At 44.0% G+C, this 19460-nt stretch overlaps 1 protein-coding gene across 12 annotated transcripts in view; it reads left to right on the top strand.

Annotated features, from left to right (window-relative positions):
• cadm1b (cell adhesion molecule 1b) overlaps nt 1–19460 on the top strand; it is a 280874-nt gene that overhangs the window by 203745 nt on the left and 57669 nt on the right. For 9 of the 12 annotated variants that reach the window (XM_053873482.1, XM_053873473.1, XM_053873478.1 and 6 more), the window contains 2 exons: nt 3941–3961; nt 10719–10865. In XM_053873482.1, coding sequence (XP_053729457.1) covers nt 10769–10865 — 97 coding nt within the window. In that variant the 5' untranslated portion in view covers nt 3941–3961; nt 10719–10768. The remainder of the gene's footprint in view (nt 1–3940; nt 3962–10718; nt 10866–19460) is intronic. The other 3 variants (XM_053873475.1, XM_053873476.1, XM_053873481.1) reach the window with 1 other exon arrangement.

Here is a 19460-nt window from a genome sequence, read left to right as displayed (position 1 = left end):
CAGGAGAAAGAATGCAAGAAGAGTCTGTAACTGGAGAGCAAACACACAATGAAAAATACGTTATGGGTCAAGACACAGAGCATCACCGAACCAGGAGAGTCAAACAAACTTGAATCTGTAAACAGAGAGACAAAAACACAATGGTAAATCATAGAACAAACCAGGAAACATGCGGAAACAGAGGAAGGAATAAAACACGAACTCAGGCACCAGGGCTTCAGACAGAGTAGTAAAAAATGAGCAAACTAGAGCACAGAGAGAGAACGAATGAGGAGAGCCACTTTACCACAGGAACAAAGGAGACAATCTGGCACATGTCGCTGGAGTTCAGGTGTTCTTTGGCTCCAGCCATGTGCCATACAAACAGGAAGGAAGGAGGGAGAAACAGAAACAGGAGTCAAGGGAAAAAAAGAAAGCGGATCATGACACAATAAAACACAAAGTAAACTATCGAGGTTGTCAAAACGAACGCACGAGTAGGGAATAACAGATACAGAGAAAAAACCAAGAAGCCACACGGAGCAGGGAGAACAAAGGGAGTCAAAGTACAAAAACTCAGAACACCAGGGTTTAGAAATAGCTGCACAGAAGATGGATAAATGTACGACGGCAGAGAAGAACGAATGGAGCAGATTACCAGTTGGAGCAAAGGCGTCGATCTGGCCCACGTTGCGAAGCATGCAAGATTAGGGGTTGATGTGCCACAGGAACAGGAAGACGGGGGGAGAAACGGCACTCAGATGACCAAAATAAAAGCAGAATCATGACAGTGTCATTGCGATGGAGCTTGCTGGGCGGCAGCCATGACAAAATAGCCGGCGCAGATATAGTACACACGCAGGATAATGAGCCATTTACATAATGCCGCGACAGCATTTTAATTACCTGGCAATTAAAGCAGCTCAAAGGCCTCATTATGGGCCGTCCTGTGGGCTGCTGAGGCCGGGACACATGCCGCGTGCTCATTCAAGCTCAAGTCTAGCCGGCACATAAAGCGTCATATCAGATGTTGCTGGGGTTGTTGGGCGCCGGCAGGTGGAAGGATTACATGTAGCCATTGAGTTTGTTGAAAGCATTCTGCCTTCCTCCTGCTATTCCATCTAAAGAGCGGATTTAGGTCCTTTCTTTCTTTCTTTTTTTTATTTTTTTTTTAAATCCGAGCTTGTGAAAGTGATGTTGAGTTTAAGACTCCATGATCATGGGACTGGTCTTAATTTCTGTGATGGATTATGTTCAGATCTTTGAAGGAAAATTAATAATCCTGGTTTTGTCTTTTCGTTTTTCAGTGGAATGTGAATTAAATAGGGGTGGGATTCGATTTCAAAAAACAATCTAATTAATTGGAGAATTTGTGAATGGTATAAGAATATTTGCCACACATTTTTCAATGTGAATTAATTTGGTATATAACTGAATCAAATGATGGAGCCATACATACATTTAAACAACGAAATATTGTTTATTTGGCATCAGTTTGACAACAGCACAATAAATCACGACAGTGGCTATATTCAAGTTTTTATATCACCTTCTTTAAACTAAAGCTCTTTTAATGTCTTGAAAATATTTGTATAAGAATTTCAAGTCCATTCAGAGTAGTGGAAACCCTGGTCATTGTGTAGTGAAAAACCTCCCTGAACAAAAGCGAACAGATGCTTTTCTTTGCTTGTGTTCAGGTATTCCTCCATGTTTGTTGTTGTTGTTCTCATCCTAGCTGCCACGTGTCTTGTGCATCAGTGGGATCAGTGGACCAGGAACTCCTGCACTTACAAAGGTTCCCTGTTGTCTGGAGAGCAAAGTGTTAAAGTCCCACCACTAGAATTAAATAATACTTTTCATGCTCTGGAAACTCATTTTCTTGTTGGTCCAGTCAGCACTTCATTCTATTTAATGATATTGTTCATTACAGGAGGTTTATATGATTCACTTTTACTGCTTTAGTTGGACTGTAATATGGAGCAATTCATTGCTGTCATTGAGCTGAAGTTCGACAAAAATGTCACTAGCTATAATATTGCACCAGAAAGAGAGAAGTGTTTCAGTTGACCTCTCAACAATATGAAGAGAAGAAATTACAGAGAAGCTGAGAAGCTGAACAGTTTCTCGCACAGAGATCTTAGCTCCTCTGATGGACTGAATGGATCCAGAGACATGGGGCGACGAAGGGGGATGTCGCCCTGGAGCAGCAAAAACCAGTCAACATACAGATGCATGTTTCCTTTGGTGTGAACGTACACTCAGTTTGAGACCATTGATCTCAGTGTTAGGTTCAGAGTTCCCCCAATGCTTTAGCAGTATGAGTAACATCCGACTTACGACCGGGATCGGTTCCGACCAACCGGTCGAATGCCATTCAAAATAGCAGACGCGAGGGTTATAGGTCCTTCTGTAGTGGTAGATGGCTGTGTGAGAGTGAGATGCTGGGAGACTGTGCTGCCGTAACTGATCCTACGTGCTGTGGTGCCAGACATTGAATTAAACAAAAAAAGCATCTGCTGGCCGTGGTCGCAAGTACGGGTGGACGTAAGTCAAGCAGGTCGTAAGTCGGATGTCGCTTGTATTGGAGCCCCCAACGCTGGGATTTGTTTCTTTGTCAGAATGTAATGAAATATGACTCCAAATGTGACCGTCAGTCGCTGCTTTTGTGACTCTCTGTGGCAAAAATCTGACACCTTGCTGCCCCCAAACCCCACCGATTGGAGACTCCCCCTCCTGGGGAGAACCCTGATGTCTTCAGGTTTTGTTCAAGAGTGAATGGAGGTTGAAGTTTAGGACTGATTCACGTAGGCATGTTGATCCATGAAAAAATTGTATCAGACCATCCAGCAGAATCAAAACACCTCCGTCTTCCAGTTGTTCTGGCTATAAGGCGACATGTATAGAAGTTCACATGGTTCGGGCAGGTCGCCCTGCTGGTGAGGTGTTCCTGGTAGGACCGTCTGGGTGGGTGCCTGGGGCGGACCTGGGACATGCTGAAGAGCATGCTCTTCCATTCAGTGGATGAGACCAGATCCAAGGGCAACAAAACCCTGCTTGTGATGATGTAGCACACAAGTCATTACAATCACACCGTACCTCAGTTTGTGTTGTAGTATTGTTGACCATGCAGTTTTGTAATTTCATTTGTGTTGTTGATAAATCAGATCAAGATCAAACTATGATCAAAGCCAGGCAAAATTACTTTCCCCTGCTATTGTGTGTGATTTATCCCGGGCAGTTTTGTGGTCTCCGGGGATTTGCTGACACATTACAAATACACAAAGAAGTGTAACTAGGACATATCTCACACCTTTCACCCTTATTACGCTGGCAATGACAACTGAGACAAGCAGTCGCTTCTGCCGCTTCTACCGCGGCTCAAGAGGCTCGCAGTCGAAGTCTGTGTGTGCGAGAGAGGCAATGTATGTGCGACTGTAGACACGAACGTGCGGGGGAAGAGGTGTGTGTGTGTGTGTGTGCAGGGTTGTTTATGAATAGCAGACAATGAATGATGGACGTTTTCCCTCGGGTGCAGGCCCTGAGCACTGCTGCGGGGACTTGGGAACATGCCAGTCTCCCATGCCCCGTGAGATGCCAGTTTTGGTGGGCATCGTTCCGAAAGGGTGCTCTTCTTCTGCAGGATACACCCTGGCTCCCGGGGGATCGGCTTCAGGCTGTGGCTGCTCCGACGCAGGGTTGGCTGGGCTCTCGCAGTCAGGGACATGGGAGAGAAAACCCTCTCTACATATTCATGAAAAGAGAGAAACTCGGAATGTTTGGGGGGTTTTTTTAACGCCGATAAATGGCTTCCGCTAAACTGTAAATAAATTGAGATTGAAGTTAATTCATTTTGAAATGACGGACTATTTGTGCAATATGGCTTCTGGCTTTAAAGGCTGCTCATAAACTGCCTGTTTTCTTCTTCTTTCCCGCTCCTGTGCCTTCGCCTGCGCTTCAACAGGAGCTGCTGAAATCGTGACAGGTACCTTTTCCTTTTTGCTTCCTGCTGTTCATTTGGATGTGCTTCCCCCTGTCTGTGTCTGTGGATTGGCTGTCCATCCCAGTCCGTCCATCTGTGCATGTTTACCTGTACGCTTGTTTAGAATGCCTTTAAGGGAGGAGGAGGAGGAGGAGAGTGACACAGATGGAGCGCTTTTCATTTTTAATTCAATGGATCCACAGCGCGGATGGAAAAGTCTTCATCTTTAATCCTGTTAATTGCTCCATGGACACCAAACGTTGCATAGTTTTTTTTTTTAATTCCATCCATAATTGAGGCCAAACATTGAAGAAAAAAAAAAAGCACGGGTGGACATAAGTCGAACAGGTCGTAAGTCGGATGTTGCTTGTATTGGAGCCCCCAACGCTGGGATTTGTTTCTTTGTCAGAATGTAATGAAATATGACTCCAAATGTGACCGTCACTCGCTGCTTTTGTGACTCTCTGCCGCCAAAATCTGACACCTTGCTCCCCCCAAACCCCACCGATTGGAGACTCCCCCTCCTGGGGAGAACCCTGATGTCTTCAGGTTTTGTTCAAGAGTGAATGGAGGATGAAGTTTAGGACTGATTCATGGAGGTATGTTGATCCATGAAAACATTGTATCAGACCATCCAGCAGAATCGAAACATCTCTGTCTTCCAGTTGTTCTGGCTATAAGGCGACATGTATAGAACATGTATAGAAGTAGTTTCACATGGTTCGGGCAGGTCGCCCTGCTGGTGAGGTGTTCCTGGTAGGACCGTCTGGACCGTCCGTCATTTTTGATTCAATGGATCCACGCCGCGGATGGAAAAGTCTTCATCTTTAATCCTGTTAATTGCTCCATGGACACCAAACGTTGCATAGGTTTTTTTTTAATTCCATCCATAATTGAGGATGAATCGAGAAACATTTTTGAAATGTGTGTTCAAGATTCTGGAACAAATTACTTCTGCCTTAAAATTGGCAAACACGACTCCGCTCAGGGGTGTGCAAACTTTTATTGGTCGCTATCGACCGAACTGGATAAAAAATGAATCGAAGCAGCTCCTCCATTGTGCATGCATGCAATGATGTCGCACTTATGTCTAGGGCCGTGAACATACAGCCCTTGTCCTGTATGTTCACGGCCCTAATATAGTCAAAACAACTACTAGTCATCATTCAATATTACTATACTATTCTGAATATGAACTATACTATATGCTTTACTGTACACTACACTACTAAACTATGATATAACTTTTTTAGACTTTTTTTTTCCCTTCAAATGATGTACTTTAAGCACATTATGTTATGGCATCATTACACTTTTCCATCAAAAAAATGGCATTTAAGATACATGATACATTTACATAGATTTTTTGCCCTTTTGTGTGACGACCCCTCAAATTTCTCCCATAATGTGGCCCTTTCGGAAACGTAATCCTCCGCCCTTGTCCTACGAGATTGTGACGGCTCAGACAATGAGGAGAACCCAAGAGCAGGAAGTATAGAAAGGCTGATACCAATATGTCCTCAAACAGAGTTTATTACAAAAACGGCAGAGCCAACACAAATGGGACACGGCCCAAGCCCAAAACAAATACAGTGGTACCTCAGTTCTCAACCACAATCTGTTCCAGACGGCCGTTTGAGAAGCGAATTGTTCAAAATCCGAATCGATTTTTCCCATTACAATGAATGGAAAAAGAAATTCCAAGCCTTAAAATAGTCTTTTGTAGGAGTGAATGTAGAGTGTCTGCTGCAGGTGGCTGTTCCTCTATGTGTGTGGCCGCTGCATGTGGGAGGGGTTGCCGAGTGAGTGACGTCTCTCCAGAAGTGAAGAGGTGCCCGGTGCGTGTCCAGCTCTGAATGTGCGCTTCTGTGCAGTTTGGCTGTGACAAAGTCATAAACCAAGTCACGCTCTGTCCCAGACTCGCCTCATCCCTGTCCCAGCTCCAGCCCACAACAGGACATCAAACCCTGGAGTGAGCGCTCCAGCACCTCCCCTGTGACACTCTACCACGGTCCAGTGTGGAGACAGGAAAGGTTTTACACCTCGATATGAAGAAAAAACAGTCAGTAAATGTAGCTAACGGGACACGTCTGCATACAGAGGCTGCGTTATACACGATAACACAGCGCGTTGTGGGTCAGCTCATCGGTCCGTGCACGTTGTTTTTTTCCGGCATTTTTCGGGGGCGTTCGAGTTCTGGATTTTCTTTCGAAATCCGAGGCAAGAAATCTCAAAATCTTTGTTTGAACTCCAATTTGTTCGACGTCCGGGACATTCGAAAACCCGAGGTACCACTGAAACTAACAGAGACTCCAACGGAGCAAGCACAACCGAAATCCAGGGAACAATCAAAAGAGTCTAGAAACACACTGACAACAGGTCGGGCACGAGTGACGAGGAACTAAGAAACAAAAAAACTTACATTTGAACAAACTTACGAAAAGTCTCAGGCGGGAAGGCAAAAAACATGGCAAACCAGGAAGTAAAAATACGGGGAAATAAAAGTCCAAAATGTTCAGAAAAGGAGTCCAAAAGCATAACACGGCGTAGAAACATTCACAATCTGGCGCTGCATCAACCTCCCCTCCCCATCAACCGACACTGTCAAGAGAGACGAAACACACTCAGGAGCAGGAAGTAGCTGACAAAATAAAAGAGGCCATGGCAGAGCGATGACATCTGGCGAAGGAATGCCTGGGTATTCCACCAGATGAGCTGAAGGAGGTTTCTGGAGATGATTTTTCTAGGGAGGTCTTTTCAGACCGTTCCATACCTCATTATTCAGAGTGGTGGATGGATTTCAGTGAAATATTGATGTGACTCACAACTTGACGGAAGGCGGCCCATACAGTTTTTGTTGTTTATTCTTTTTGATCTGATGGAAATGCAGATCATATGTGGGGGAGGGACACATTTTATAGCTTAAATTTTTGAACCCACGCAAAGGTTCCTGGATATAAACGGCGCTGCACTAATTATAACCCGAGAGTGGATCCTTTTTACTTGTGAACAGTGTTTCATCAGGAGGATCGGGCTTTCATGACTGAGCAGGATGAAGTCGCGCCGTGAGGTAAAGGCAACATCAGAGCCGGGGAGAGTAAAACTCTTGTTGGTAATTACAGTCTCTAGTCTGCCTGTTCCTTGAAAGGACACGAGTGCTGCAGTCAGACAGCAAACTCTCAGGAGAGGAGAGGAAGCGGAGGCCGGCTATCCTGCTTGAGCTGCCCGTTTGATGTGAAAACAAGGGAGAGGAGTTCAAAGAGAGAAGCCACTTGATTCATAAGGTGCCCGCCTCTGAACTTGTGATGGAGGAGACAGCCTGATAATGTAGCCTGATTTCCTCAACTTTTCCCTGGAAAAAAATTGGCCGGGGTTAGCGCTGTTTTGCGATCTGAGCAGGGCTGATGAGCCGAACCGCCATGCCAGGCACTTGATGCCAGATTGTACATCCCCTCTGAGATTGCACAGACTTCTGAAGGTCTGTATTTCCCTCTGACTGTTTCCTTCAGTATGTGGTGATGCAGGAACAGGAGGGCAGCCATGTGTAGAGATACAGGCACTTTACTCTTCCAGACAGCTGCTGGAATCAGTGTGAATTTATCAGCCAGTCATCTGTGCTGTGCCTCTGCCCACTCCCCCCCCACCCCCCAACCCAGAATTAATGACTGCCTTTCCTCATTTGCACCCAATCACCACCAGGACGGCGAGGCAATTGAAAATGTTTACCCCAATTGAGAGAATCCGCCGTGTCTCACAAAGTGTCCGGTTTTCACTTTGATGGGTTTGCTAATCATTGGGATGTTATTTATGTGTGTTTTGAGTCTCTGGATACGAGGCGGAGACCAAACATGGCTGGAGGCGGCTCAACCTTATGGAGGGTTTATCTCGAATGTTGCTCCGCGCCTCGCAAAATAACCTCGCTTTGAAGCGGCACATTGTTGCCGCGATGACGGATTTTACTCCGAGGAAAAAGGAAATGAAATCGACATCAAAACACTTCACTTTGTCTTCGCCCCTTCATCCGCGGCCTCTTCAAAATCCCGCCCAAAATTGATATTGAGGGCTGCTCAATTTTAAAACGTTACCAGTCAACATCTCATTTGTTTGGTTCCGCTCATTCGCCGAATGGACTTATCTGCTGCCAACTTCGCAGCACTTTCCTGTAAATGGTTTGGCTTTGCCGGTAATTATTCACTTTGGGGTAACGGTCTTGCCTCATTACTGTCTCGGATTCTGCCAGGTCCTAAAAGCCAATATTTTGGTCAGAAGTCAAAAAGCTTTTATTCAAGAGTCTTGCTTGTTTCCTTGTTGAATAATACCGTATTCATTCGACCAGTTGCTCCTGTCTGTAAGAACAAGTGTCACATCCAACCATCCAAGGGTCTCGCCATCTCACCCAAAGGTCTGGATGGGTTCAGATCCAGGCCCTGAGTACTGCACCATCTGGCTCATGTGCAAGCTTGTTCAGGTGTCGGTCTGACCAAGGCTGCCCTTTGTGTTGGTCCAGAAGGTCGTGGGTGTAGCTCGCATCAAGTGACTTCAAGCACATCAAGTCACTGGCATGTTTGGTTTTTAACCGTTGGTGGAAACCTTCACTCGTCCCAAAGTGATGGCATCTACACTGCAATTCCCTTTGCCAACCAAAACAATTCCGTGATGGGTCTAGATCTGGTCCAGTTCTTGCTCAGGAGCCTGTACCAGATCCAGTCAGGTCCTTCACCTGTGCTCATGATTATATGACTCATGGTTGTCCAGCCGCTCGAGTGCCCTATAAATGGATGTCATGGTCGGACATGTGGCCCAAATACTATGTACAGTATAACACAGTTCAAGTCACGAGCTGGAGGAAAATGTTTATATTTATATTTTGTGTTTGTGTAGTATGTAACTCTATGGTTTTCTTTAAATTATTTGACTCGAATTTCAGCGTAAAGGCTCTCTATGGTTCGCCACTGAATCACTCGACTATACGGTAAAGTATAAGTGGTTAACTTTATTAAGCCATTATGTAGTGAGTTTAGGGTTTTTTTTATCTCTTAAAAACTGGATTCATTTATGGTTGTTAAATCAGACTAAATTATCCATAAAACACTCTCATTTTTGGCATTGAATTATAGGCATTATTAACATACCGCTACCGTCTTACAAACTACCGGCTACAAACTTTGCTGGTACTTTCCTGATGTCTTTTGATTTTATAGCCATATGAATGCGTGATAATGCCCTGAGATACATCTATCATTTATGGGGCCCTCATGAGGTCAATAAACAAATAAATAATTAAATATAAATTTAAATAGATTTCTATCTAGTTTTTTTGCTTGTTTTTGAGAAAATGCTTTGGAATTTGCAGGATTTTTCTGTAGTTCTGCTACCAAGATATTCATTTTTCACAAGGTCTCACCGTAGTTATGATTCTTGTTGAGATTAGAAAAACACTGGGAAAAAATGACAGAATAGTGTGAACGTGTTGAACTCCATTCGGATGTTTGTTTATCAACAATCAGCACTGCGAGGGAGAAACTAGTGGCTGTCGATGAATGGAAGCATGGCTTATTTTAGCAAATGATTTTGCTTGCATTGACTTATTATTATCGACTGAATGCTGCGCTACGAACGCAGCGCTTGCCTATAAACACAAACACGTTATTTCTCCTGCGATGAACTCCTCTAAACCTGCGCGTAACATTTTGCGTTCTAAAATAAAAACCACCTTCCTTTTGTCCTGAACCAGAGCGGTGTGACTTACTGGAGTGAAATATGTGGCTCATTGAATCAGACAGTTTGGAGGAGCATCCCTCCACGGGGGGTTAATTTCTTACTGCTGGCTGCGTTCGCAGAGTTCATTGTGAATCATGCTAGTCTGACTGTCTATTCACATTAGCACTATCTGAAAATACAGGTGTTTTTCTTCCTTTTGCTTTGTAAGAGTCAAAATGAACTAGAAGCCTGCGACAACTCAGGCATGCAAATGTGCTTTTGATGTTGTTGGATGCGGTAGTTCTGGCGTCTGAGGCTTTCTAAATGTATACAGTGGCTCCTTCCTTTTTTTTTTCTTTCCCTTTTTGCCGCCTGTGTGAGATAAACATAGCACAAGGTGACTTCTAAGACCCTCCCTTTTCGCTCTTTGAAGGAAACCAAGCCATTTTTTTGTGGGGTGTAAGTTACAATGACAAGGTCCACGGCCGATCTGTGTTGCTGTGAGCGAAGAGAGACTCCCAGCGCTGACAGCGTGTTTATTCCTGGAGCACACACTGGTCACGTGGACCCACAGATTCTGGGTCTCCGATAAGGCTTGAACCGTAAACAACCCCGGCTCAAGTCGTGGTGCTTTCTCTCTGTTCTTTCCATGTTTAACCCCCCTCGCCCTCCCACCCATATCTCCGACTGGCCACTTTCTTACACTGTGTCTCTCTTTGTGTTCCTCGATCCTCCCTACTTTCGTGGGCAGCAGAGCTTACAGCCCATCTGGCTCTGACTCACAGGTCCCACTCGGTGCTGGGGGAGATCAATAACGACAAACACTGCACATGGCTCTGATATTAAACGGATTAGATGAGGCTGCAAGCAGACGTCTCCGTAACCTATTTGTTTTTTGTTTTTTTTTACAATGTGCCTGTAAAGACAATCCATGTAGCTATAAATATTCCTGTCAACAGGCAGTATAGAAAATGAGGTGACACTCTCATCGCAGTAAAATGCAACTCACATGGTGTTTAAATGTAAATTTAGCTTTCATATTCTTCCCTCTGTCTTCCAGTTGAAGGCCAGAATTTGGAAACGGACAACGTGTCGGTGATCGAGGGTGAAATGGCCACCATCAGCTGCAGAATGAAGGACAACGACGACTCGGTCATCCAGCTTCTGAACCCCAACAGACAGACCATCTACTTCAGAGACGTCCGACGTAAGTCCCCGTCATCACCGGGAGGAAGTCCGGTGGTTCGCGTCCAGTTCCCTGTCAAACTAGTCCGTGCAGAAATACAATCTCTTTGCTTCAGGTTCTGCCTCTTTAATCTTCTCATCACTGCGAGAGAAACACTCAAGAGTGCAGACCTCTGCCAAGCCACTGATTTTGACCCGTGCTCAGATTTGACTTCACTTATTTAGTCCTTAAACATCTGGTGGCATTCCATAAGGAAGAAGCTCTGGCTTTTTGTTTCCTTCTTGACGGAGATTGACAAATCCATCAGAAGATTTGTGGATCCAGATCATGTTATGGACCATCAGAATTATATCCTCTTTGTCCCATGATCGACTTTAAACTTTAAATGACAAGTTATTTTGGGAGTGACAGGAAGATGAACGCAGACCTTCACCTTACCTCCTTGGCAGAGGCAAATATTAAAGTGTTCCTTCTCGCATGACAAGTGTCACTCACACACCACCACGCTTTACCACCTGAAAAACTTTGCAGACACTGCTATCCTTCATCGGATGACTCATCTGTATGTCTCTCTTTTCCTCCTCTACTCGAAAGGTGTCCTGCTTTTTCAACCGCTTGCTTGTCCACCAATCGGCGCCCTCTTCCTTTTGTAAAAAAAAAAAAAATCGGCCTTGAAAGAATAATGTGAGTTTATTCAAGAATTAAAAACAAACCATTACATTCTACAGTCGGTCTATATTACTAGGATTCATCTTTTAATGTGGCTCATGTAAGAACTGCTCTTCACTCGAGTTGTTTTTGCTGTGATCACCTGAAGTACCTGCTTGAAGACAGTTCCTCGCTGGTGAAATGGCAACATGGGCTGAAACTATCGAGGTCTAAAACAGGGGGTCTTAACCTTTTTGATCTCGAGGCCCACCTTTCCCCGGACAAATGGGCCCGAGGCCCATTCAATAGAACCTATTCATGACTCTTGATTTCATTTGTGATCAACAACTATATTTAATCTACATACTCGTATACAAACCAAAACCTCGTGAAATGACATGAAACCATGTGATCATCACGCAAGTCCAGTAGCAGAACCAGGTGCAAGTCGTAGTCATCAAATCTACTGAAGTAAGAGAACACACTTGATGCAAACTGTTGAGAAAATTGAAAAAAAATTGAATGAAATTCAGAATAAAATAAATATAACACAACCATGTCTAAATATCATAAAATAAAAATAAAATATTTTATTGCAACTCCAAAGAAGATGTAAGTAAACAACATGGCAGAGGGCGCCATCACTTTCTTTATCATTTTTTACTTTCAATAACTTCTCCATCATTCTTTAATATCACAGATTTGCAGCTGTCAAGTCAATTCAGTGACTCACTACTGCCACCATACGTGGCTCATGTATTAAAACTGAGCGTCTCGCGGCCCTCAAGGCCCAAAGGTGTAAAACAAAGAAACTTTTAGCGATCCTCTAGGAGGCGCTCACGGTCCAACCATGGGCCCCGGCCGTGTGGTTAAGAATCACTGGTCTAAAATACATCTGTTAAGCAAGATTACCCTGGCAGCAATACATTCTTCACCATGAACTGGTTCATATTCAGAACCGGTGCAAAATTGTCATATTCTCTGGACTGTTAATTCCGATTCTTGTTATTGGTTCCTGACCCTAAAGTCCGACTCTGCTTGCTGCTGTCGCTGCGTGTTCACAGAGCCGCGCTAGCTTGCAGCTAATCGCAGTAGTGGAGGAGTCTGAGTGGCGACGGATGGTAAACCGTTCATAAGGTTTCGTTTCGTTTGCGGAGACAGTGCGACTTTAGGACGACTGAAGCCCTTCGGCATCATGGTATAATGATGGAACAGTGTTTGATCCCTGTGCTAACAGCTAGCTTGACAGTTCCCATGTCATATCTGTTTTTTTTTTGTAATGATATCACACACACGTCAGATTTGCGCTGCTACCGAGCTTGTTTTTACAGTGATGGAGCCACTAGTCCCCAGTCTGTCTCCTCGGGAAGCAGGCGTGGTTGTCCTGCACCGATGATAGTAACAGTAACCAAACTCAGGCGCTACACTGAACGCATCATTTCAGATGTCACGTTTATATTGTTAAATAAGAAATAAGAACATTGGAGCACAATGAGCAGATACGTTAAATGAGAAGCTCATGTGTACGTCAATGTTCTAAATCGGTCACCTGGACCAATAAAGTACTGGAGCTCTCTGGCAACTGTGTCATGGTTCACAGCACAAGCTTTTTTTTCCCCACCGACAATAGATAAGAGAATCACTAAGGAACTGAATCGCTAAACAGTATCGATAACAGAATCAGAATGGTTATCAATTCCCAACCCTAGACATGGGAGGGGAGAGTGACCTTCAACTGAAAAGCCAAACGTGTGTCAACATTGTCCACCAAAGTGCACGTCATGATCTTCAATGTGTGAAGCCTGAGGAGTGAGAATGTATTGCTGTCAGCAACTCATCGATGTGAACGTCACCACTGACCAACGCCATGAATATGCAGCTTGCATTTTTGCTGAAGAAAAGGCTTTTGCGAGGCCTTGAAGTCGACCAACCAGCTGGTCGGGACTGAGCCACTGGAGACACAATACTCATGATGGACAAAGTCATCGTTCAAATGCAACAATAGTGGAAATCCAAAGTTCTCTACGTCACCTTCCTAAAGCAGGAGACCAACCGTCCTCAGTCTGAGTACAGAATATTGGGTCTCCAACGTCTCCCCTGGACCACCGTATCACATCTCATAGGGGACACCATTTTCACTGTCATGTACTGTAGACTTTACCTGTGACTTCAGCCTGTGTACTCTATATATACTCTCTGCTTCTCATGTCAACAATCCAGTGTGAAGTATTTTGACTCAAGTCATTTAACCTTGATAATATATAAATGCTCATATCAATCATCCAGTCACTTGATATCCTTTACATTATGAACTGCCTTTCCTTTTCATTCTTATTCGGCTACCCAGCAGGCTGCATATGATATGTGTGACACGTAAGTCTATGATATGATTACGACATCTGTACTGTGGTGAAGTGTGAGGCCGTTACATCTGTGAATTGAAGAGCGAACCAAAGAGCAGGTTGCGATTTCGTATGCTGACAGATGTTAGCCGGCCAATATGATCTACTTTCCGGGGGCCTTTGAAATGTTGTTTTTTGCGGCGGAGAAGATTCAGCTGTGAACAAAACCACATGCATCAAACTCAGAAATAATGCATGAAACACAAAACCTTTACTCAATATTTTTACAGCACACTACTGCACGTTCATGTTGTGCTTTGTAGTGAAAAAGTCTTCTTCACCAAGTTTAAACTCTTGAAGTGAAGTCACTTTTTTCTATGTGTGATTCTTGTCTAATTTATTTTGAGACCAAAAATCCCAGTGCCTTGATGGTCCAACAGTGCGGTTCTCTACCTGCTACTGACTGTATACTAGCCGACGTTTCGATTCTGTACAACATGTTACATTTGCTTTCATGAGTGAAATGATCTCTGAGGCTGCATGAGAAAGTGCCACCAACATGTGTGCGAGTTGACTGGGATTTTCAACTCTAATCGGGTGCAACTATGGGTATTAATAATTTAACAAGATGGGCTGACTCCAGTCCATTTCACTGGCCTCCACTGGAGCCAACTGGCGGCCACTTTGGCACGGCTCAGACCCAGCTGGAAGCCCATTATTAAGAGGCGCACAAAACATCACGCTGCGAGTCAAGAAATTAATGCAAACGTTTTTCACTGAAAATGAACACTTGTGTCTACTGGACCCTTGCTGATCATTTGCACTTTCATCTACATATTTATTGAGCGCTGTTTGGGTGCCGTTCTAGCATTTTCATGAAAGAGATACAGTAAATCTGTGGATGTCTTGAGCTGATAAAAAGATTATTTTTAATTGGGAATGGTTTAGAATTTTAATTTTCCCAAAAATTCAGCTGTTGCAGTGCATTATGGGACTCCTAGTTCTGGTGAACTCATTCTCACACCGCGCCGGTTTGCCAGCGTGCCAGGGTGACATCATAGTCAGTGTTCCGTGTTGCATTGTCATGCATTGGGTTTTCATCAGGGATGGGTTGGTGAGGCTTCATGAAACAGTGTCCTCATTTTTGAAGCCCACTAGATGGCACTCTCTCCTCAAAAAACTTCAGACTTGGAACAACGATTTCTATATGCCAACATTTTTAAACCGAGCGCACCACCTACTGAGCTTGGAAAATGAGGACACTGTTTCATGAAGCCTCATCAGCCCACCACTGTTTGTCAGGCATATGTTCCACCGTGAAAGACAAACATTGGGGTTGGGGCGGTGCACCTGTCACTCTGTAAAAGCAATGTTGTCATTTTATTATGTAGTGTATAGCAACTCAAATCATCGTGTGTATGGCCAGGGCCACATAACCATATATTCCAACATCACCCCCAACCCTCCTTTTGCATTGTGAGGGGAAACATTTGACTCCATTTGACTCTAAAAGCAACGCTGGAAGCGGCAACTTTAGACACCAAAGTTCATTTGAAACAGTTGCTATTTGACTCCATGGGAGTGAGAAAGTTCATGATTTTATTTGTTTAAAAGCGGCATTTTAGAGGGAAGGAAGGAATGTTTCATCGGGTTCTGTTCACTGGGCGACTGACTCTTCTTATTGTAGCTACCTGAGCAGAATCTTTGCCACTCGACCACTGGCTGGAGATGATACTCACCAGGACGCCCCGAGGCCTTTCCTTTACGCCTACAGGGGGCGCTTTGAAGGACGCATCCGGATCTGTTACCTGCCAGAGGAGAGCTCTGGTAGCACCTACCCGCGCTGACGTAACAACTGGTGCGTGATCTGTCAGCGCTGATACCACACTTAGGGACTCCCGTGTCCTCAGAGGACACATGGAGCTCTTTACTCTTCAGATGCTTCAACGTTTGATTATGACAGCGAAAGATGACAGTTGCAGGGGCAGGAGGAGCACTTCATCTCTGAGGAGGCACCACAGACTTAATGGTTTCAGCTGCTGCTTGTCGTGCAGAGATAGGGAGTCGCCCTTCATTCCAGCATGTCTGTGCGTCATACTTTTTTTTCTTTTTTCAGGGATCGATGGAGCACTGGCGCTCAAGAAAAGCGTCTCTCACTTGTCTTGAGCGACATTCATAGTTTATCTTTCCGAATTGACTTTAACACCAGGTTTGTTGTTTCTCACAACAGGGGTTCCTGTATCTTCAATTCCAGGCTGTTTGCTTTGGGTCGTTTCATATTTCAGAACATCCTGCACCAAAAGTGCGCTCACTGTGTCTGACATTTACGCAGAGGCATCAGATATCGCTGGGAGATCAGGGTGAGCCCGAGTGAGCCAACGTGATTCCATCTGTCCTTGACTTCTTGGCACTTCGGCACAAGTCATTAGGCTGAGAAGGCAGCAAGATTAATATGAGATAATTCACTGTGCCTCCATAATGGGAAATACTTTTGTGTCCTTGTCACTGTTCGATTCCACGATAATCTCTTAGATTAGGATATTGAACATTATGATTATTCATGAGCATATGGGCTTCTTCTGCTTCAAAATGCTCGGTGTTTTTCTTGACTTGTTTGTATCTTGAATGTGAGCCAAAAGTCAAGGTGAACCAGAAACACCTATTATTTCAGTCAATATTGCGGAGCAGCTGTGATTTGACGAGCTCAGGTAGCGAGACGCGTGCTCAGATTTCGCACTGTGGGAGCTTGACTGCACAAATCTGGCATATTTGCACAATCAGCTGCCAGCGGGATTGGAAAAAAAAATAAAAATGCTGAAGCAAAAGGGCGTTCAGTGCGCTTAAAAATACTCCTCTTCCTTCTAATGAGGCGAAAGGTTGAAAGTGCGGATCAGGTCCATTTAAAAACGGAACAGTTTGCACCTGATCGAATTAAAACTGAGTCAATATTAGCTCAGTTATATTAAAAAAAACTCTTTCTCCCCATTGTGCTTCTGCTTGTAAACATTTTCATAATAGTGACAAATAAAAGTTTTTGTTTGTCTGCGATCAAATCTGAATCCCAGACCTTTGGCAGCTGCTGCGGCACATGTATCTGCTCCTGAATGGCAGCGGGGCAAGTGAACCCCATGACAATGCTATTCTAGCTCGGTACCTCACGGATAGCAGCCTGAGCCCAGACCCCCCTCAGTCAGCGGCTTTGTTGACTGTCAACAGGACAGCTCTACACCGTGCCGGATCTTTGTGCACATGGCGGTAAACAGCAGCAACATCGAAACACGCAGGAGCTACAAAAACAGCTCCCGCTGAAGTGGCGGCGACAGGAAACAAACAAATGCGTCTTCGACTGAAAATGTGTCATCGCTGAATTTGTCGAAAAAGGGCTGGATTTTGTTCAAATTCCGCTGAAGAGTTCTTGTCTCCTGGATGTTGTCGAGCTGAATGTCACAGGCCAAATTACGTGTGGGGATTATAGAAATGACAACAGATCAAGGGGGCAGTCGTGGGTGTGGCTGTTCAGCTTCAAGGCTTCTATATTTTTTAGGTACCAGACTTTCAAAAGCTTTTAAGTGGAGTGGATCAAGGAAATGAACCTCTGATCCAGGAGCCACGATGATATGTGCTTCCTATCGAAACAGACAACCCTGATGAGAAACAGTAGGAATAGGTTTTGGTTTCTTTTCCTTGAAATTAGGCATTTTCTCTTTTCTATGAATAGTAATAGTTAAGCACTCGGTGAGTACAGACCTCCTCCAAAGGCTTCACTTCTCCACATCACACCATCTTCATCTGATCTAAAGGTTTAGTTTGGAGAAGAAACTCATGAACCTTGCGAACTTGAGTCAAAACAGTGTCGTAAACAAAGGTATTTGACTTATTATAATAGTAATACTTATTATTGTATTGATTTTTTAAAACATTGTATTGTATTTTTTGGTATGCTGATTTATTGTGGGTGAACTGTAATGTATATCAAATAAAGATTTTCTCGCCAGATGTGAATGTTGCAGTGCTAAGAAGCAGAACAAGTGAATGAAGTCGAGTCATTTCTATCCAATATGGAGAATTTCATTCAAATCCATTCACAACTTTCCGGGTTGAGGTAAATCAAATAAAGATTTTCTCGCCAGATGTGAATGTTGCAGTGCTGAGAAGCAGAACAAGTGAATGAAGTCGAGTCATTTCTATCCAATATGGAGAATTTCATTAAAATCCATTCACAACTTTCTGGGTTGAGGTACAAACTAGCGCCATCCAAAACAAACTAATAAAAATAAATTATTGTAGCCAGAGTTGAAGTAAGTAATTCAAGTCGCTGAGGAGGCAGAAGTTACGTTCACGTAACCCTTTAAGTGCCGTCATTGCTCAGTTTCGATCACAGCATTTAAACAAGCCCAGCTCTAAATATGAAGCCTGATGTAGGTACAACTTCACACCAGCAGATGGCGGACACATGTTAACGTCAATCTGAGCAACATTTCTGGGCGTGTTTGTGTCAAAGTTTGGAGTCAATAATTGGTCGAGGAGATGATGGAGGTTGGAGTTGTCTGATAGGGAAAAAACTGAGAGCGGAAGATTGAATTGGATTCGCTGAAGTGGAAAGCTCAGCCTCCGATTAAGATTGTACAGTGAGACAGAAAGTGATGCACGGAAGCAGTGAGTCTGGCAGCACATGCTGGCGCTTCACCTTGTCCAGTCAAAACTTTGGCAGAGGTCCTGGGACTGAGAAAAGTCATGCGGTACTGTTGTGTTCCACCGTAAATCAAGCTGATGCCCAGCCGTCATCTGTTGCTTGAGAGGTGAGGAAGAGTATCTCCAGTGGATCAGGGAAAGTCGTGTAATTCAATATGGCCGCCGCCTGTTGGCTTTGTAATACACATATTAGATGAGTGAATTTACTTCCATCCCAAACCAAACTCAGACTGAAGATGTTTCCTCACTGACAGTACGCCTTCATCTCTAACTGTTTTCAAGCTACAGCCTTTTGAAATAGTGATATCAAAGTTGAATATTTCATTGGAAAAACTCCTCATGGGTTCAGCACCTGAGGAAGAGACAGCAAAGTGAGCAAGTATGCTACGAGCAGGAACAACAACAACTGTACTGTGTCATGTCTTGGGCCACAAAGACACCAGGAAAGCACATTTATTATGGCCGTTTGTGGAGTTAAGAAAGGGTCGGCAATGTGTTAGATACTGTGCAGAAACTGTCGACAATGGGGTGAATGAAAAACGTTTTCTGGTTTGGTGGGGCTGATTTAGATTTGACCGTAAACCCAGCCAATTCTGATGTGTGTGACTGTACTGTATTATTGCTAGCAAGTTTGGTTTTAACTGAAGTTCTCATTGCTACAGAATCGTGGCACTATACTTACACATGGACTACGCTACTTGCTTGTTGTCACATTGTGAATACTGTACTTGAGTAAATTATAAAGGAAGTAGAGGTACTTTAAAAACACATTGAAAACTATATGAATGGTTCACACTCTACACACAATGAAAGAGTTTTAGTTATCAGAGTCCTTTGCGATGTGTTTCAAGGATAGACACAGGCAGTGTGTACAGTGGGTGCTGCCTCACCAACAGATTCTCCAACTTTGCTTCTTTTTGAGGCCAGATTTTCC

This window comes from Synchiropus splendidus, chromosome 8 (genome assembly GCF_027744825.2).
Source record: "Synchiropus splendidus isolate RoL2022-P1 chromosome 8, RoL_Sspl_1.0, whole genome shotgun sequence".
Taxonomy (NCBI): Eukaryota; Metazoa; Chordata; class Actinopteri; order Syngnathiformes; family Callionymidae; genus Synchiropus; species Synchiropus splendidus.
This window is presented reverse-complemented; position numbering and strand designations above follow the sequence as displayed.